This window comes from Equus caballus, chromosome 4 (genome assembly GCF_041296265.1).
Source record: "Equus caballus isolate H_3958 breed thoroughbred chromosome 4, TB-T2T, whole genome shotgun sequence".
Lineage (NCBI taxonomy): Eukaryota > Metazoa > Chordata > Mammalia > Perissodactyla > Equidae > Equus > Equus caballus.
In genome coordinates this window covers 14837242-14856678 of record NC_091687.1, presented here as the reverse complement: position 1 = coordinate 14856678, position 19437 = coordinate 14837242, and the positions used below count along the sequence as shown (strand labels likewise).

At 54.2% G+C, this 19437-nt stretch overlaps 1 protein-coding gene across 2 annotated transcripts; it reads right to left on the bottom strand.

The window, feature by feature from the left end:
- Positions 1-511: 511 nt before the first annotated feature.
- On the bottom strand, positions 512-13949 carry DBNL (drebrin like). 2 transcript variants are annotated; one of them, XM_005609114.3, is made up of 13 exons: positions 13585-13949; positions 9052-9107; positions 7130-7242; positions 6468-6542; positions 5311-5457; positions 4447-4524; positions 3989-4140; positions 3799-3847; positions 3275-3368; positions 2553-2648; positions 2345-2457; positions 2016-2109; positions 512-1609 (listed from the first exon to the last, which is right to left on the bottom strand). In XM_005609114.3, the coding sequence occupies exons 1-13, from the start codon at positions 13665-13667 to the stop codon at positions 1470-1472; spliced, it is 1290 nt and encodes a 429-aa protein (XP_005609171.2). In that variant the 5' UTR covers positions 13668-13949; the 3' UTR covers positions 512-1469. The 2 variants fall into 2 exon arrangements, with proteins under 2 accessions (XP_005609171.2, XP_003364804.2); XM_003364756.5 differs by having other exon boundaries at positions 3799-3844; positions 13585-13935.
- Between the last annotated feature and the right edge of the window lie 5488 nt (positions 13950-19437).

The window sequence follows — 19437 nt, the reverse complement described above, 5'->3', positions numbered from 1 at the left end:
CGTGGCCAGCTTCCTTCAAATGGGTTGTCCCCTGCTGTCCCTGCAGCCCTAGGGCAGGCAGAGAAGGTGGTACCCTGAGCCCTGCCTCCTGAGTGTCCCCTTGTCTGGGCACAGATCAGCCAACAGGTGGCCTCAAAGTTGGCAACCTGACTCATGGGGCCTCCATAGCTGAGGCCTGTCATCTTCATGAGAGAGAAATCAGGACACAGTGAGGCCTGCCTGCAGCTCTGCCTAAGGGGCAAACAGGACAGGCCACCTGTCACCAGGTGGGAAGGAGGCACAGGGCTTGGCCACCACCTGGGTCCAGTGACCTCCACAGCACAGCCTTCACCCCAAGCCGCTTCCACCTAGCGCTTCCCAAGGCACAGGAGGAACTGTAATGTTCCAGGCACCTCACTCACTCCACACCCACGGGCACACACGCTCTGTCCCGCATGGGCGGAGGCTCTACGTAGCAGGGAGCAGGGTGGCCTTTGGCCCCTCCCAGAGAAGTGAAACGCAGGAGGCTGACTTCAGTCACAACTTAACATTTATGCCTCTTCCAGGTGGCTAAGGGTCGGCCAGTGGTGCACACACATGCACACCACAGACACCCACGCAAGGGTTTGTTTCCACAGAGGGGCATTCAGGCTATGACAGGGTGATCAGAGCTGGGGCCTATGTGGGGCAATTCTTACTTCAAAGGCAGAAATGGGCAGGCTGGCACAGAGGTAGAGGGAAGACAGCAGGCGCAGGCCACTCTGGTTACTTTTCCTGAACTGGAATCAGCTGAGAGGCGCACATAGGCCAGCAGACAGGAGTGAGCCACACGGAAGGTCACGTTGTGTCCGTTGATGTTTTCACATCTTCCTTAACACACTCAGATGGGGGATTGGTCATTTCTGTCCCCAGTGCCCCCAGCCCAGGCAGAGGGGCAGGGAAGGGGGAGTAAAGAGAGGATCCAAAAAGATGAACTACGCTCCTCACACTGTGAGGACCCACTCTGACTTTGGTCATAAACTCTAAGTTCACTGTTCCCAAGGGTTACCAAACGCTGTAGCCACCACCCCTTAGAGCCAAGAGGAAAAGGAGAAACAGGAAGTACAGAGGAGGCCTTTAGATGCCCCTGCTCAGACCCTACAGCTTGGCAGTGCTATTCTCCTTAGGCAGAGGTCACCAAGGGGCTGGCCGTGGGCAGGGCTCTGCTCAATGTCCTCTGTTGGGGTCAAGGCCAGGCTGGTTGGGAGGGCCTGGGAGGCTGCTGGAAGCATGTTTTAGAATTACCAGGTTATTGCTGCATTTGGGGTGACAGGCTGAGCCACTCAAGACAGAGGGAGCCCGAGGGCTTGTCCTCATGGGAGGCGGCGGGGTCTCATTCCTGGAAGGGTGCCGCACCCAACTCTCATGCCACCTCCTCCAGCAAGAAGGAAACCACGTCAGGGTGGGGAAGGGAAGGATGGGCCTCAGCCTTGGCCAGCAGTGGAGGGTCCTCACTCAATGAGCTCTACATAGTTGGCGGGAAACATGCCAAAGTGGCCATCGGGCCCATAGCCACGCCACCAGCCTTCGTCGATCACCTCGATGCCCGTGATGAGGTTCTCAGGGTCAAAGGAGATCTCAGTCTCGTCGGCTGCAAAGAGGGTGAGCCCAGATGCTACACTGGGGGCCCTGGGGCCCTGGGTGCCAACCCCAGCCTGTCCCAATGCTGTCCCCAAAATACACCTTCCTATAGGGTCTTGCTCTGGGCCTACTGTTCCAGCAAAAGGCTGGAGTACAGTACTTCCATACATCAGCCTGCTCCCCAAGGCCTCCACCCAGGGTCACCTGGGGCACCAGAGTCTAGGCCTGGCTCATCTCTCTAGTTATACCTTCAGGCTCTAGAACACAGCTGGCAACTGGAAGTGTCCACCCCACTCTCCCCTCTCACCCTCCTGTCTTCTACCACCACCTGAGGCTGTCCCCCCGAGGGAGCCCCAGAACCCTATTTCCTGATCCCGGGCCCTGTGGTCTGAGGTGGCTGGGCCACAGCACGTTACCTGCCTGGTAGTCGTAAAGGGCCCGGGCACAAAGCCCTTTCCCACTCAGACCCGGGTAGGGGTCTACATGCTCAGAGCCAGGATCTTGCTGCACCTGCCCATGGACAGGAAAGAAGAAGAGAAGTTAGGGCTCCTGGTTAGCACAGACTTGGCCCTGCCCAAGGTCAGAACTCAGAGGCCTGGGGAAAGAGGCAGGGCATGTGGACGGTGGGGCTGCTCCAAAACTGCTAAGATCATCCATGCGCAGTGAGCCATGGAATAGCCAGGTATCCCACCATCAGTACGGCACGTGGCCCATGCACAGCCTTGCCCTGCTGCAGGGAACCCACCATTGGGGGCTCCTCATAGAGGGTCTCCTGCTCTGGGGGCTCCTCATACACGGCCTCCTCTTCTGCCTGCACTGGACCAGGAGGGGCGCTGGGTGCCGGCTCCTCACGGAGATCTGCATGGGAGGACACAGCCTGCTTGGACCCCAGGGAGGGGAGAGGACATCCCCCGGCTCCCTCCCACAGCCACCTCGGGATGGCCATGGCTTGCCTGCCCTGGGCCTTGACGTGGCCTGAGTTGGCTCCCTGACCAGGGTGGGCTCTGGCTGGGTGAGCTGCTTCTGCAGGAAGGGGCTCCTCAGCTTGCCTGCAAACCAACGGTAAACACACAGGACATCATGCAGCTGGAAAGGGGGAAGAATGTGCAGTCTCCACCTTTTCTGTGTCCTGCACTGCCCAGAGGGTGGACCCGTCCTGAGATAGTGGCCGTCACACAAGGGCACATAGGGACACATGGCAGCTACAGAACCACAGCCTGGTGTGTACACATCACACTCACACACCAGTATGCTCTAAGCAGCCCCTCAGGGGCCACGTGCAGTATGGGAGAGCTGGCCAGCAGCAAGTGCAGTCCTGTGTCCTCTGGGGGCCAGAAAGGTGACTGATGCAGGCCGCTGGGATCTAGCTAACAGCCCAACATGTGAACTGTTCCAGGGTTTACAGGGCTGGGGCTGGACAGGCCTCCACTCTGGAGCCACACATGGCCCCTCCTCTCCCACCAGGTCTCTGTAGGACAAGGCCAAGGGTAGAAAGGGACACCTGGGTCCCAGGCTCCCCCTCCCAGAAGCTGCCCTCATGAGCACAGGCTCTCCTTATGCATTTGCCTGTCAACTTCTGACACATCTGTCACTACCTCAGAGGGTCCTACACTGGGACCCCAGGCTCCCCACCTGTCTGCCCTGCCTCATGGCTAGGCCCAGAGGGAAGTCTCACCTGGCTGGGGGCTGGGGATAGATGTGGTAGACATGGCCCTCTCCTTCTGCTTGAAAATCTCCCGTGGGTGTGCTGGCTGTTGACAGACAGGCTCCTGGGGGAGCACACGTGGACCAGCAGTGCGTGAGGACCCAGGAGCCTATCAGCCTGCCTGGCTCCCGGCAGCTGTGGGGGGCAGCCAGGATGCAAAACCCTGGAGCTGAGGGGCTCACAGGCCTCTTCTAGGACCAGGCTGAGGTCCTCGCCAGGCTGAGCTTCTGCCCTTCGCTCTCCCCTCCACTGCCATGTCTGATGTACCAACATGTGTGCCAGGTTCCAATCTGCCCCAGCTGGCTGCAGGACCCTTGCAGTAACCCCCTCCCTTAGGCCTGCTGCGCTGGGCCCGTGTGTCAGAAGAAACCCCGATGGCTGCCGTGGCGCACAGCAGGCAGCCTCCAGGCCTGTCCATGACGAGCCCCAGCAGATGGGGGACTCCCACGAGTTACTGTGACTGGCCCCTTTGGGTGGGCACGTCCAAGTCTCACCTGCTCTTCTCTGTTCCTCGAAACCACTTCCTGCTGCTCATACTTCCTGCTGGGAGGGCAGAGGGAAGAGCTGCAGCCCAGCCCCAGCCCACTCCTCGCCTGCCTCCAGGGGATGCTCCCAGGGAGAAGCAGAGAAGGCCCCAAGGCAGGCCCCAGGTGGCAGCCACCCACCTCTCCTCTGGGGCCTTACCTCTGGGGGCCGGCTTCGCCATCCTGCTCCAGATAGAGCTGCTCGCGGCGTGCGGCCTCACGCAGCTCCCGCTCCCGCCGCTCCTGCTCCAGCTGCTGCCGCTCCTGCTCCAGCCGCCGTTTCTCCTCCTGCCTGCGGTTTTCCTCTTCCTTCTGCAGGGAGAGCCGCACCCGCCTGCCCCGCTCAGCCCCTGCACTGCCCTTGCCCCATTCTGCCCAGGCAGCCTGCACAGTGACATGGTCAAGTGTGGGCTCGAGTGACACTCACTCGTCTTGTTACTTAACCCCTCTAAGTCTCAGTTTGACCATCTGTAAACAGTTACTAACAAAAACATTTGCTCTACAAGCTTATTGTAAAAAAAACTGAGACACAGCGAGTAAAATACTCACTACCTGCCTGGCACATAGGAGACGCTCTACAAGTGTCAGCTACTGTCATGGTGCCCAGGCAGCACTCACCTCTGCTTTGGCCCAGAAGCTGTCTTTGCCAACTCTTTTGATCTCAGATACAGCGTTGGTCTTCTGGTACACAGAGCCCTGTGAAGGACAGAAGATTCACTACAAGGCCATTGGCCGGAGCACAGACTACAGGCAAGAACCATTAGGCTGGCAGCTGGCAGAGGCAGTAGTGGTGGCCCAGTGAGCCCCAAGGAGACTGATACCAAGATGGCCTGGAAGGTTCTGGAAACCGCCAAGCAGAAGCTCAACCCAGACAACACTGGAGGCTCTGCGGCTGCTCCAGGCCCTTGGGGATGGAAACCAGGGGCCATTCCCAGGAGGCCGGTCTATCAGCCTCAGATAGCTGACTGCCACGGCAGTGCCCACGGAATCTCCACAGACCCCAGCTATGCATCAGGGGACCTGGCTCCCCACCCAGCACCAGGGCCCCAGGCCCATAGGTGTCTGGCCACAACTTGAAGGGGCCTGCCTTGTCTGCCACTTGAAGTTCCTCCATAGCAGCCACCGTCCAGGGCTATGGAGGACACACTGGTGGCACGGCCTTGAGGGTGGCTAAACTGTCCCTGCAGAGAGCCTCTGACCACACAAAGCTGGCATAAGAGGCTCCAGAAGAGCCAGTCAAACCACCAGGCAGAGTCAAGGGCCGCTCCTCATGCCCACTACCACTTGCCTCACCAGGAGGCAGCTCCTGCTCCCGGCAGGCATGCAGTCACCATCTGCACCTTGATCCGGCTCGGGGACTGGAAGCTAGGCAGGTAGGAGCCCAGACCCGCAAGGGATAAGCACCGAGGGCAGGTCCAGCCCGTCTGGACACTGGGAACTGCACTCTCCTCCCCCACCGCCCTTGGCCCAGGCAGCACTCACCACTGGGGCCTGGGGGCCCGTGTCCTGGAAGCGGCTGCTCTCCTTGTGGAAGGTGTAGTTGGCACCTGAGGCCCTGGCCACCTTCTGCATGATGCACTCGGGCTCCACATCCTCCTCGGCCCTTGCGTTGATGGTCACGTGGGCCCCCTGCAGCAGGAGCAGCACTTAATGAGAGGCACTGCAACTCCAGGAGAGGACAGGCCACACACTGCAGTCTGCATAGCACAGACATTGGCTGCATGGGGCTCAGGGTCAGGAGACCCCGCTGGGAAACGAGGCACACTCTCCCTAAGGCCTCAGACAAACTACCTTGAGGCAAACCCCTTGTACTTTCCCCAGCTCGTGTGTGAGGCCCTTGTGCTCCATGGCCCCGTGGCTTGTTCTGTGGTTGCACTTCAGTAGGCAGCTCAGGCATTAAAGGGCCTCTTTCTAATCAATGAAAACTAACCTTAAGAGGCATCTGGAAACAAGCACATTTTCTACAAAAAGTGAGCCACCGACTTCTTCCTGAGAAGGCAGACACACGACCTCGCTGTTGCTAAATATCCAATAAACTCGGGTTCCTCTTTCAGCTCCTTGATGGAGAAACTGAGGCGTATGTAAGGAAGCATTGGCAGAACCAGAAATCAAAGTCCCGAGTCTCCTTGTCGGTAACCAAAGAAATGCAAAAAGTTACCTGACAAGCGAACAGCAAACGCTTTTGAAACTAAACCAGGTTTCGTTATATGATGACTGACATAAATCCAAGCAGAAATGGACTGGAAAGGGATGTATCAAAGGGAGTATGCATGTTGAGGTATTGGGCATAAACAGCTTTCCCTTGTCTCCAAATCCTGACAACACTGCCAAATGTTTACAGTACTCATAAAACAAACAGACCCCAAGGCCTCGCCTTGCCCCAGGACCAGCTCTAGCACGGTCCTCCTTGTAGTCCATTGTTCTTCCCCACTGAGGCCAGCCTGCAGGTGGCTCTGGCCACATCCTGGCCTCCTGCGCACCTGCCGAGCAAGAGTTGAGCAGTCTCTGGTCATGCCCTGAAGTCCAAATGGAGTATGGGGACGTGGGGCACACTTCCTACTCTGGCTGAAATTCCCACTCACACCAAGGAAGCCTGGTGCCTGGCGAACCCTGTGAGGCCGTTTGGGAGCAGCTCTCACCTTCAAGAAGCTGGCCATGGTGCTGACATGGTTGGCGCATGCTCCCTTCCGCACATCATTCACGCCCTCGCCCGTCTGCAACACAACACACCCACCATGACCCTCCAATTCCCGGATATGACCCAGGCCTCCTCGCTAAGCCAGTGCCCTCCCCAGGACTCAGCAGCTTCCCTGGGTCCCAGGAATGAGAAAGCTGCATCCCCAAAGCAAAGGACAAGGTGAGACCCACACCTCTTAAGTCAGAGAGGTTCTTGGAGCAGGACAGCTACCAGCTTCCACTGTGGGTGGTCACCTCTGAATTCCCTAGTCCCAACCCAGGGGGCTCTGTTCCATTAGAGCCCATGTCCTGCCTTCCCAGCTCTTCTCCAGGCCCTCTGCTCCCTCAGAACGACTATCCTAAGGGGGACAAAGACAAGTGTGCTGGTTTGTATCCCACTTTGCAGGAGTAATTCTGGGCTTGGAGGGTGAATTCTATGCTAGCCAAGGCCCCAGGTATTCTTTGGGCCACAATGAATTAATCCACTATTCTGTTGATTCACCAAGCTATCCTATAATCAAGTCCTCCTCTGCTCGAATCATGAAAGGGTAAGGGGGAAAGAAGAAAAGGGATCTTTCCTGAGTCACGCCTAGACGAGAACTCGGAGCTCTCAAGTTTCACATACCCAGTTGATGAGGACAAACTTGGGCAGGCCGGAGTTGGGGTCCTTCACCCTGCAGAAGGCGTACATCACCTTCCCACTGTTGAGCTCCTCCACCATCTCCTCCAGGCCCCCCTCTGCAGCAGTCACAAAGAGGGTGAGAGGTGGCCCAGGCATACCTGTCTACCCCGGCACCCAGTGCACCAGGAAAGGAAACCCAAGCTGCCTCTGCACCACGTTCTCAGCCCCACCTGCGTCAGAAGCCCATTCCTGGGCCCACCCCAACTAAGCTGATTGATGAGAGCTGGTAGGATCCAGGATCTGCACTTGTGGCAAGCACCTCAGCTGATTTTTGTTTTACCCACACTAGTCTAAAAACCACTCCTGTAAACCCACAGGTAATTCTAGAAATAAAAATCTCATTTCTACTACATATCAGGCACCAGACTTCCAAATGGAGGGTCTCTGTGACTATTTTACCACTGCCTGGACCCTACAAAGGGCCTCCTGTGACTCACCTCGCCCTCACCCACGTGTCTGCTCAGACTCCAGGGCCACCCAGAGCGTCCCAAGCAAATGGGAATGTCCCACAGCAGTGCACGGGCTCAGATCTTAGACTCTCCGAGTGAGGATGCAGGAGTGATAGGGGCACAGGAGTGGGCCACCCTAGGCCATTCGCCCCTGACACTGAGGCTGTGGGCCCCAGCATGTACTAGAGTTTGCAGTTCTTATCAGGTCTCCAAAGCTTCTCATGTTACAAGGAGGCATGGCTCAGGGATTCTGGCTATTGGGCTCCAAGAACCTGGGCAGTCCTGCGCCCCTGCTCTGGGCACCCAGGGCAGAGCCCCATGAGTACCACTGGGGATGGCAGTAGGAACGTGGCTGCTGAACTCTGCAACTCTCATGAGAACACGATCAGTGGCAGTCTCTAGAAACAGGACCATCAGGGAGAGGTGCTTGAAAGAGGGAAGGGCTTTCTATCAACAAGTCACCAGAACCACTCGTGTGGCAAGCAGAGAACATGCTGGCGAATAAGAGCTGTGTCACTTGTGTCAGGTGAGCTGGCCTTGAGCACAGGGAGGAGTCAGGAGTATCAGCTGGGGGACTGCAGGTTATAGCCCACCGTCTCTGGCCCAGCACTCTGACAGCCTCTGCCCAGCGCCAGCCAAGAGCCTGTCTTTCCTGCAGAGACCTCCTGTCACCCTGTATCCAAGTAGCACTTTTCCAGGTCAACCCTGTCCCGGCTGACCACGTGCACTGATGCTACCTCTCCTTGGTGAGGGTGAGCCCCTGCGTACACTGAGCCCACAAGGAAGAAGACAGACAGAAGGATGAGTATGTACCTTCTCCTGCTCCACCAGTACCCAGTTCTGTGGGACTGCCAGCCCCCAAGCTGCAGCCAGGGCTAGGAATGCAGCATGGGCCAGGCCATGGGCTGCCTGAGAGCTGGAGGGGGCCAGCCTGTTTCTCAGCTCAGCTCTCCTCAACTACAACACGCAGAGAGAGCAGTGCTGCCCTGCACCACCAGGTGCAGAAAGCCAAGGAGTTATTTTCACTTAGAAACATGTGAAACCCAGAGCAGGCCAGAAGTGTGAGTGGTGGGGACCCCATATTGCTCGGCGGAGCCCCCTGTTCCGCCTGGCTGGCTGTAGCCACTGTGCCTTGTCCACATCCTGATAAGGGGACCAGGAATTCCCCAACATTGACACTGACATGAGGTGGGTCCATCTTTAGCTGAGGGAGATGTCAGTGCAATCACGCCACATGCAAGGGACATTTGTGAGCCCTGAGCCCCCTTCTTCCTGCTGTGAAGGCTGAAATGCCAGTCAAGATGGAGCACTGACTGTCACAACTCTCTCCCCGTCACACACCTCACCCTCCCTCCCCGTCTCCTGCCTCCTGATGCCTCCAAGAGCCCATCTGCTTCCTCATGTGGTCATACTCACCCCCAGTGCCAGCCACACGGATGTCATTGCTGTTGCCTTCATAAGTAAAGAGAGCCCTGAAACAAGACAAACAGGCTCTGTAGCCAGTGCGTTGGGTGCTGTCTGCCCTCGCGCTACCCACCAAGGCTTCTTGCCACACCCCAAAGAGCTCAGCTCAGTAACACTGTGGGCTGACACGGGCCCTACTTGACCTACTAGGCGGGGTCTCAGTAGGCCACTGGGCCTCCCAGAGCTGCACCTTCTCAGCTTTGAAGCTGGGATGAGGCCAGCCTGACTCACCACAGGAGCTTGTTGTGAGGGAGAAACCTATGGAGACAGTGAGCCCACATCTACTTCAAGGAACACGAAGCAGAAAAGTTTTATGGCAACTTTCTATACATTTGTGTGTGAAATACTCCCCTGGCTACCAGGTACGTGGATGTGAAAAGACAAAGATACTGCATCCAAAGCACCCCAAGGAGAAGCAGGAAGGAGGAATACACACATCAGGCACCTTGGAAGGCTGCCTGATACCCTTATGCATGTCTGCTCCGCCTTCCAGAAAGCCGCAAGGGTTGGTGGAGCAGTTCTCTCTGGGCTCGGGACTCTTCCGGCAAACACAGACTTTTACAGGTTGCATACGGCATCAGAAACCACAGGGGCCACAACTCCACATGAAGTCAGCCCCTCACAGGGCAAGTGCTACATCTAGCAGAGCATTAACCTTCCACAGGTGACCGTGGGCCACACCTTTCTTCTCCTCTAAGACTATTCATAGGAACTCTAAAAAAGACTCGGATTTATATACTTGTGCCCGAGAAGTGTTGAGGAAATATGGTAAATTTTATTAAATCTGGGCCATGGAAGGTCCCTTGATCAGAACAAAGGTTACTCAAGGAGAACTTTCTGGAAGAGGTGGCTTCCCTGCAGTCCGCACAGAGCACAGCCATCAGCACCACCTCAAGTCAAAGGCAAAACCCGATCTAGTGCGCCATCTCCCCATGCTGCCAAGCACAGGCTGCTGAGGCCTGCCAGACAGGAGCTCCTGGGGCGACAGTCTGACAGGAACCAAATCAGCGAGCACTCGGCTTCCCCAGGGCCTTGCTAACGCCACTGGGCAGAGCTGCCTATGCCTGAGAAAATAGGAAGAAAGAAGACCCAGCCCAGCAGATCTAGCTGGTAGGAGCATAGGCTGCGACGAAAGACCCACTGCTTCCCAGGAGAGGAAAGGGAATACAGAAGGAAAGACACCAAAAGGAACACTCAGAGAAACAGGAAAAGACGACATGGGAAGTGGTGGATGTCCAGACTCTGGAGGCCGGAGTCCTGGCCAGCCCTTCTCCTGCAGGAAAGAGTCCCATTTCTCTCAAAGGCTATAAAACCCTGGCTGCAGAAGATGGAGACACCGGACAAGCAGCAGGGGACAAAGGTGGCCGCTCGGCCCAGCTCTTCCAAGAAGGGATCTAGCAGCTGCTAAGAGCCATGCTGCGTGCCTGCCACCTACCCCTCCACTCTGGGCTCCAGGCTGAGCCACCTTCTTGAATGATCCCAGTTCAGAGGCTCATTCCCACATTCAGTCGAGTTCTATGCTTCTTTCAAATCAACATGGAAAAAAAAAAAAAATGGCATGCCAGCCTGTGCACATCACAAGGAGTATGGAGCACCTTACAATTCAATCCTTCCTTCCAAAACCATGTACTGAGAACCTGCTGCTTGCTAGTCATGGGAATAAAGCAAGGAAGAATCCCTAAGAGGCTCCGCCCATGGAACTCACTTTCTACCGGGAGACAAAGAGAAATACACAAATCAACAGTAACATACTGTCAGATAGTGCAGTGGGTACACGAGGGGGACAAACCTGCCACGACCTAGGGGAAGAACAACTTGGGGAACCAAGAGAAAGAGCCAAGATGGAAAGCTGACACTGTGGCTGTTCCCCACTCCACCTGGCTTCAGACCTGGCCCAATGCCACCCACTCTACATGTGAGACCTTGCACGATCCACCCAGCTGGAAATCACCTCTTCTGGCTCTGATATCCAATACCACCTTTTCTGTATCTCCTCAGTCCATCCTTCATCTGAGTATCTACTGCCCCAAGGAAAGACAGAGGGCCTACCTCATCCCTTCCTGTGAAGAGAGAAAGGTCAAGAAAACCAATAAGGAGTCTGGCACGTGTCCAGAGGAAGTCAGACAGGGACATAGGAAGATGTGACTACAGCCAGGAAGCTAGAAATCAAGGAAGGCCTCTCCAAGAAGGTAACCTTAGAGATGAGAAGTGAAGTCTGGGGAGCCCCAAGGATGACATGGAAGGGCACTCCAGGGAGAAGCAGCAGCAAGGGCTCTGAGGAACCAGCTGGCAAGTTTGAGGAAGAGAAAGGTGGCTAGAGTGGTGTAAACAGGTGTGGCCACAATGTGGTAAACAGGAGGGGCCAGCAGGAAGGGAGGCCAAGAGCCCAGCCATGCAGGGCCTGTCAGCCACGGCGAGGAGTCTAGGCTATATTTAATGTGCAACAGGAAGCCACTGTAGAGTTTAAGCAAGGAAGTGACATGGTCCAGATATTTTTTCAGCTAGTGAGTGGGGACCTGCCACACAGTATCTGGTGAGATACTTAATGGCTGTGACAATGAGGGCAGAGGCCAGGGGATCATGCTGCTGAGTGGTATAACCTGGAGTCATGCAGCCTGGGAGAGAGTGAGGAGACTGGTGAGATGGGTGCGCTCTGACTAGGTGAGAGGAAAGAGGAGGCTCGGCACCCTCATGAGGGACAAAGAGGAGATGGCGTCCCAGGTGGTAGCACACAGCTCCGGTAAGAAGCCCAAGAACAGGCTGGAAACACGGGAGGCCTGCAGAGGGAAGCCTGAACTGCCGGCTGCACTGTGGGATATCACCCCCCAAACCAGTGACAGTACCTAAGACTGAGGATGAAGACATACCTGGAGGGAACACCCATTAAGAGGCCCAGAAAGGGCTACACCAGATGATTAAGCACACATAAAGGAGCACACCCCTAAGTGGGCAGGACTGCGGAGGGGCAAAGATGCTTCCAGGCTCTAACGTCAGGTGGCCTCACATGGATGTGAAAATGGGGCTCTCAGTGTGGAGGTACTTTTAACAGGGTTGGAGTAACAGCAGAGGCCTAAGAGTCCCCTGAGAATAGAAGTGGGGCCGGGTAGGTGGCTGACATCTAGAACTCTCCTCAGAGAAGTAACAGTGCCTGCTGGATGGGTGAACTTCTGAGGAATTATAAAGAAGAGAAGGCAGAGAATTCCTATTTGTTACCAGACATCCTTCCCTAATTAGAATAGATGTGTTCCAAACAGAGGACGTCCTGCTTGGCTCCTCTGAAAAATTGTGGACAAGAGCCATGCGGGGCGCCCACATCGACTGCGCCCCAGGCACAAAAGGAGTCTGCAGATTCAGCAGACCTAGGCAGCTCGTGTTCAGAAGCTCTTCCCCAAAAGGCCAGGGCTGAAGGAAAGGGAAGGCTACTGAGTCCTCAGTGTCACAATAGTACACTATATGAAAGCCACTCTGTGCTGGGCACCAGGGAAAGCAGATGAGAAAGCAGGAGCACTTGACAAGTGGAGATGAACTAGTCACATTAGCACAGCCGTGCCAGCGGGCCCTGTTCCAGGCAATGGGAAAAGGCTCCCCAAAGCCGATCACCTTAGTCCATCATACTCAGCATATTTCTTAGAACCGGAAGTGCCCAAAATTGGTAAGTGAAAGCAATTTAAGCAAATGGGAAAGTTACAGAGAATTGCCTCACACAGCTACCACTGCTTGCCCAACAAAGAGCTGACCCTGTGTGTGGGATGCCCAGGGCTATCTCAGAGACTTCAGATCCAGGCTTCCAGTACTATAAAGCCCCATCCACTGCATGAGAAGACCTAAACACTGACAGCCTATCGCAGGCTATCACAGGGAGGCGGAGGGAAGATGGGACCTTCTTAAACATAGGTAGCCAGCATCCTTGTTTCCTTCATCTCCCCATGGCTCAGGCACAGGAAAGAGTATTCTTTGAAGAACGGAGGTTTCTGAAACCCACATTCACAGAAAACCAGGGATCAAACCCCCGACCTCCTTGTCTGAAGCCTCCGGGGCAAGGCTCCCATTCCCAGCCAGGCTTCCAGACCGCACTCCGAGGCCCACCCCTGAACACAGCGTTTGGAAGAAGGCAGGCGTGGCTTCCGCTTTCTCACGGAGGGCTGTGGAGGGCCCCTCCGTGCAGGGAAGTCCGGGGCAAGAAAGGAGAAGCTGGGAAGCCACCAAGCAGAGCCAGATACAGAACCCAACATGGAGGCCCGCGGAGTGGAGACCCGAGGCCAGGGCGGGGGGAAGGGCTGGCGACTCACTGGGCCCCCAAGCCCAGTTTAACGTTCCCACGCACGGCGGGGCACGGGGTGACGAGGATGCAGACAGCACCTCTCGGAGGCGGCACAGGTGTGGGGCAGGCAGGTGAGCCCCGGTTCACCTGCGGCCGCGCGGCTCCGCGCCTCCTGGTTCCCCCGCCCCCGGCCCGCGCCCGGCCCAGCCCGCCTCGACGCCCACCAGTCGGTTGGGGACTTCTCAGTGACCACCCGCACGTAGGCCTCTTGCAGAGCTGGCCCGTTCCGGCTCAGGTTTACAGCCATGGCCGCCCCCGCGGTGCTCTCGCCGCTCCTGCAGCTTCTGCGCCCGGCCCGCCCCCGATGAGAGGAAGCCCCGCCCTCCCTGACGGCCGGAAGCGGAAGCTGTGTGGGCGGGGCGGGGCGGGGCAAGCGGGCGTCTCCCAGTCGGGCGTCGGAAAAGCCCCGCGGGAGGGGTGGGAACCTTCCAACGCCGGATCGCAGGAAGAGGGAGGGTGCGTCCGTCTGCGCCGTTCCCTGTGCTCTGCCCCGTTCAGCCGGAGGCTCGCCTTGTGGGTCTGGCCCAGGCACCCAACCAAGCTTCCTGATAGCTGCTCTCTCGGAGCACCGTGCGTATGTGTCGTAACTGTTGTCACAATTAATGCACTTTTTTTTTTTGAGGAAGATTGGCCCTGAGCTAACATCTGTGCCCATCTTCCTCTACTTATGTGGGATGCCTGCCACAGCATGGCTTGGCAAGTGGTGCCATGTCTGCACCCGGGATCTGAACCTGCGAACTTAACTGCTGTACCGCTGGGCCGACCCTTCATGCACTTATTTGAGAATCTCAAATTCATGAGTCTCCCTCCACACGGAATTCCTGGAGCCTCTGTGTGGACCCTCAACAGAAGTTTGATCTATGAATGAAGCATGCATGAATTAATGACTCAAATGAAAACAGAGTGATAGTGATGCCGGGTCAGTGAGCCGAGGAGTCGAAAGAAAGATTTCTTGGACTCTCAAGATCTGGCAGTAGTGCTTTTTTTAGAGAATAGTATGGAATAGCATGGGGACAGGACCCATGGGCAGTCAGAGCTGCTGTGTGGGGACAGGGCCCATGGGCAGGAGGAGCCGCTGCTGCCATGGGGAGCTGCTGCTGCCGCAGCTTCTGCTGCCAACATGGGTGGAGAGTAAGGCTAAATTTAAGGCATAGGTATGTGAGTTATCTCTTTACAAGACAAAAAAAAGTTAAAATGGTACCAGTGCCGGTAGGGTCCGGCCATTGGGCGGTCCCACAACTTTTAGATAAGAATCAAACCGGATTGAGTCAATGGCAGAAGTCACCGCTTAAGTATTATCTTCAGCTACAGACAAAGGAGGATTTGGGGAGGGGGGGCGGGGCATCAGTTACATGAGGTTGCCAGACAGTAAACAGCTTAAGTCCTTGCCTTCCCCATTAAGAGTTTCCAGAGATAAGGCCATCCCACCTTCTTCCTGGCACAGAGAGGGAGGCATCTTTACAGATGGAGGTTTCCCTTACAAATGTAAATGTTTCTCAACAAAGGGCAAGCAAACTCTGCTCCTCGGAGCCTGCTTCTCATCTGCAGTTTTAAAATTAACCAGCCTAAAGATCCTCATCAATATCACACCAGCGCAAACCTAACTCAAAGTGGTGTCGAGCTTCCTCGACCTCACCTGCATTTCCCCCTCTAGTTTGGTTGAGGATGAGGTAGCGGAGGAAAGTGCCTGGTGCTCATCCTATTCTTTCCAGGCCCTGGCCGACTGAGGGTGTTACCAGCCCAAACACAGGTTCATTTACCCACGGCATGGTAGGGCCAATAAAGGAAAAAACCCTGAAACACCAGGCTTGTGGCAAGGAAAGAAGTTTAGTATTATCAAAAGGCAGCCAGACAAGGAGAGGAGTTCAGATCTACCTCCCAGAAGGTATCAACAAAAATAATCCATAACCAATCTATAAATGAAAATTTGGATGAGTTTATTCTGAGCTAAAATGTGAGGACCACATAGCCCAAGGCCTTTCTTCCCAAAGGAAGAAAGGGCACCAAAGAAGTGGGTACAGAGTGGTTATATATCCCTGACAGATAAAAATGGCAAGCAATAGGATATATTGGAGTATATGAGGAAGCCATTTGGTATAAACCTAATTTGGCCTGACTTTGTTTTTTCCAAAAGGGCCTAACTGTGGCTATTGAGCACACATTGTATATCTGCTTAGACATTTCCTATGGCCAGATGAAAGGCCCTTGAGATAAAGGTGCAACTTCCCCCCACACTGGCATTTCCTTAGGGATAAGCATCTTTCCTTAGGCTAGGAACTAATTGCTGTGATGAGGATTTTTAGGCTGCTTAATTTTAAAATGGTTTATGATGAGGATTTTTAGGCTGGTTACTTTTAGAACTGTAGATGAGAAGCAGGCTCCGAGGACTGGAATTTTGCTTGCTCTTTTGAGACATTTGCGTTTGTGAAGGAAGGGGGGATGACCTTGTAGGGACCTGAAATTGGCCACCCCAGGATATGTCTCTTTGGCATCGGGATTGTTTGGGGCTGATTGCTTTTGATAAACTGGGACAGGGAAGGAGGCTCTGGGGAATGGAACTTGCCCTTGTTGGGACACATTTACATTTGTAAGGTAAATCTCTATCTGTAAAAGGTGCCTCCCTCTCTGTACCAGGAAGAAGAGGAGAGATGACCTTGTCCCTAGAAACTCTTAATGGGGAAGGCAAGAACTTAAGTTGGTTGCTGTCTGGCAATCTCATGTAACTGATTTAGGGTGGTGGCTTCTGACCTTTACTTAATCCGATTTGATTCTTGTCTAAAAGTCATGGGATCACCCAACGACCAGACCCCACCTGCACTGATACCATTTTAACTTTTTTTCATGTTCTTTCCTTTGTCTTCGTAAAGAGATGACTCACATACCTATGCCTTAAATTTAGCCCTAACCCTCAACTCGGGGCAGCAGCAGGAGCTCTGACTGCCCGTGGGTCCTGTCCCCACGCACCAGCTCTGCCTGCCCGTGGGTCCTGTCCCCATGCTATTCTACTCTCTAAATAAAAGAGCACTACTGCCAGATCTTAAGAGTCTAAGAAATCTTTCTTTCGACTCCTCGGCTCACAGACCCCGCATCAGCTGCACTCACCTTTGACCACTCAGCTCACCTGTGACCACTCAACTGGAGACAACAGACTGGCCACCCTGCTGTGTTCACTGAAACAGCAGACCTACCTGCTGTTTCATCAATTGCTGTGCCGACAGAGCAGTCTCGCGACTATTGTAAAAGGGACATTTCAATCCTATGTGAAACATCCTCTCTGGGGGTATATAACCACTCTGTGCACCCCACTTCTTTGATGCCCTTTCTTCCTTCGGGAAGAAAGGCCCCAGGTTATAATCCTCAGATTTAAGCTCAGAATAAACTCACCCAAATTTTCATTTATAGATTGGTTATGGATTATTTTCGTCGGCACCCCAAAGAAGATATTTCACATGTGATTGAAATGTCCATTTTACAATAGTCATGAGACTGTTCTGGCGGCACAGCGATTGATGGACACAGCAGGTAGGTCTGCCATCTCTGTGGACACAACAAGGTGGCAGTTCTGTTGTCTCAAGCTGGGTTGTCACAGATGAGCACAGCAATCAGTTCCTAGCCTAAGGAAAGATGCTTATCCTTAAGGAAACGACAATGTATGGGGGGGGGGGCGGAGTTGCACCTTTATCTTAAGGGCATTTGTTCCTGCCATAGTAAATGTTTAAAGCAGATGTACAATGCGTGCTCAACGGCCACATAAGGCCCTTTTGGAAAAAACAAAGTCAGGCTGAATTAGGCTTATACCAAATGGCTTCCTCATATACTCCAATATATCCTACTGCTTGCCATTTCAATTTGTCAAAGGGAAAAAGGTAGGAGTTTTTAGGGTTTTAGGTAGGGGAGGGAGAGTGTGTGCTGGGGTTTTAGGAAGGGGCGGGGAGCATGTGGCCGTGCTGGTTGGCGCCTTCCCCCCAGCATGTGTTTGGCCTCGAAGACTAGATTTCTTTTCCCTTGACTGTTTGGACTTTTCTGGTTAGTTTTCATCTTCAGCCTGTGTTTGGCCTTGTGAGGCTGAATCTTGATGTTTGGACCTTGACTACCTGGGAAAGACAGCTCACTCATATACTAAGGAGGGACAGAAGGACCTGGTTAGTTTTAAACAGTTGGTTATGCTGAATATGCGCAGCTGCAGTTAGCAAAGCTTATCTCAAAGTTTTTTGATCTAGGAAAGATTTTTTAACTTTGTGCTCAGCTTCAAGGGAAGGGGCCCACAATATCTCAACCGGCTTCCTTCCTGCAGGGAGCACCAGTTCCTTCCATGCACAAATGTGCCAGTCACGACTGACCTGCCTGGAGGGAAACCAGGAGACATGCCAGGGCCCAAGGCAGCTCACAGCTTCCTTCCTTGCCCCAAAGAACTCCCCACCTCCCTAAAATACAGACCCAACAGTCCCGTAGTCCCTTAGACGGGCTTTGGAATTCAGAGGGTTTTTTTTCTTTTGTTTTTTTTTTAAAGATTTTACTTTTTCCTTTTTCTCCCCAAAGCCCCCCGGTACATAGTTGTACACTCTTTGTTGTGGGTCCTTCTAGTTGTGGCATGTGGGACGCCACCTCAGCGTGGTTTGATGAGCAGTGCCATGTCCGTGCCCAGGATTCGAACCAACAAAACACTGGGCCGCCTGCAGTGGAGCGCACGAACTTAACCACTCGGCCACGTGGCCAGCCCCGGAATTCAGAGTTTTTCAGATTTCAGAAAAGTAATATTGAACCTGGGCAGCATCTGGTAATCAAACACGTTCATACTTCTGCGGTGATGTCTGTGAAAAATCAGCTAACCGGGTTGTAGAAAGACCCTAAATGGCCTTAGGGCAATTCACGTCAGGTATTGCTGCCAAACGAGTTACCAAAATCTTAAAGAGTTGGGGTCTGGATTTTGCCGATAAGGACTTGTAAACCTTATTTGGGTAGAAACGTTGTTCATTTACGTCCATTTTTATATCTGTCTACATCATTGTTGCTTCTTTTACAGCAGAAGCTCTGACATCTCTCTGCTGGGCAAAGCAGTTACCCTGTCCCCAAATGGGGAAGTCTTAGGTCCTGGCCAAACCCTCCTTCCCTTTAGCGGCTCCCATCTGCAGCCTCCCTCTGTCCCCCAATCCATCCTGGGTCTTCTCTTGTACAACATGCTGTTGTCCCCATTTCCCCACTTTGCCTTCACTACTGTGTTTGCATTGGAAAAATGAATTTTAGTAATGGGGCCTCCCAGCTCTCCCAATTTCTAGTCTTTTTTTCTTCAGTAACATCTCTGCTGTCCTTGTTTTTCTCTCAGACCTGACTGTCAGGTGATTTCCTGCTCCACTCCAGTCACAACCCCCCCACATTCCGGGGAAAGTTCGGCCGCGGTCTTATGGGTCTTCTGCATTCTTCTCTTTGACCCCACGTGTCTTTGTTTTCTCTTTCTTCTCTGGGAATGTTCCTATCTAAACACCTCCTAAATACCAGTGTCCTTCATCCACTTGGCTGCCAGTCCCCAGCCTGGGGTCCCTGGACCCCTAGGAGGTCTGGGAGTACTTTTCAACATTTTAGTCAACTTAGGGAGAACCGCACGTTGCCTGAATCAGGCTGTGCAGGCCAAAGAAACAGGTCTCTTTGTTTTGGAAGTAGATCAGCTCATTGTGGTGACCAGGTTCATCGACACTAATGAGGAAAAATCAGGGAGATCCAGGCTCCACTGAGAGAAGCTATGGGGAGGGGTCCCTGGTGTGGGAGTGTGAGAACGCCCGGATTCCACTTCCTGCTCTAGGGTGAGGGAACCTAGTTCAGCTTGACAGGCCAGGGAAAGCCTCTCTGAGAAGGTACACTGGAGCAGAGACTGGATATAGGAACCGGGGTGGGGAGGTGTGGCTATGGAAGCTCTGGGTAGAGGTGTTCCAGGCAGAGGGAACAAGGTGTGTGGGGGCTCTGAGGTGGGAGCCAGCCTAATGGGCCTGAGGATGGAGCACAGGGTGAAGGAGAGGGAAGGA

Bases quoted from the DNA above. Each gene is read 5' to 3' on its own strand.
- DBNL (XM_005609114.3), bottom strand. From the start codon at position 13,667: ATGGCTGTAAACCTGAGCCGGAACGGGCCAGCTCTGCAAGAGGCCTAC. The intron at 4,141-4,446 runs GTGAGTGCTGCC...CTCTCCCTGCAG, and splicing joins GCTTCTGGGCCAAAGCAGAG to AAGGAAGAGGAAAACCGCAG. The intron at 3,848-3,988 runs GTAAGGCCCCAG...CTGCCCTCCCAG, and splicing joins GGCGAAGCCGGCCCCCAGAG to CAGGAAGTATGAGCAGCAGG.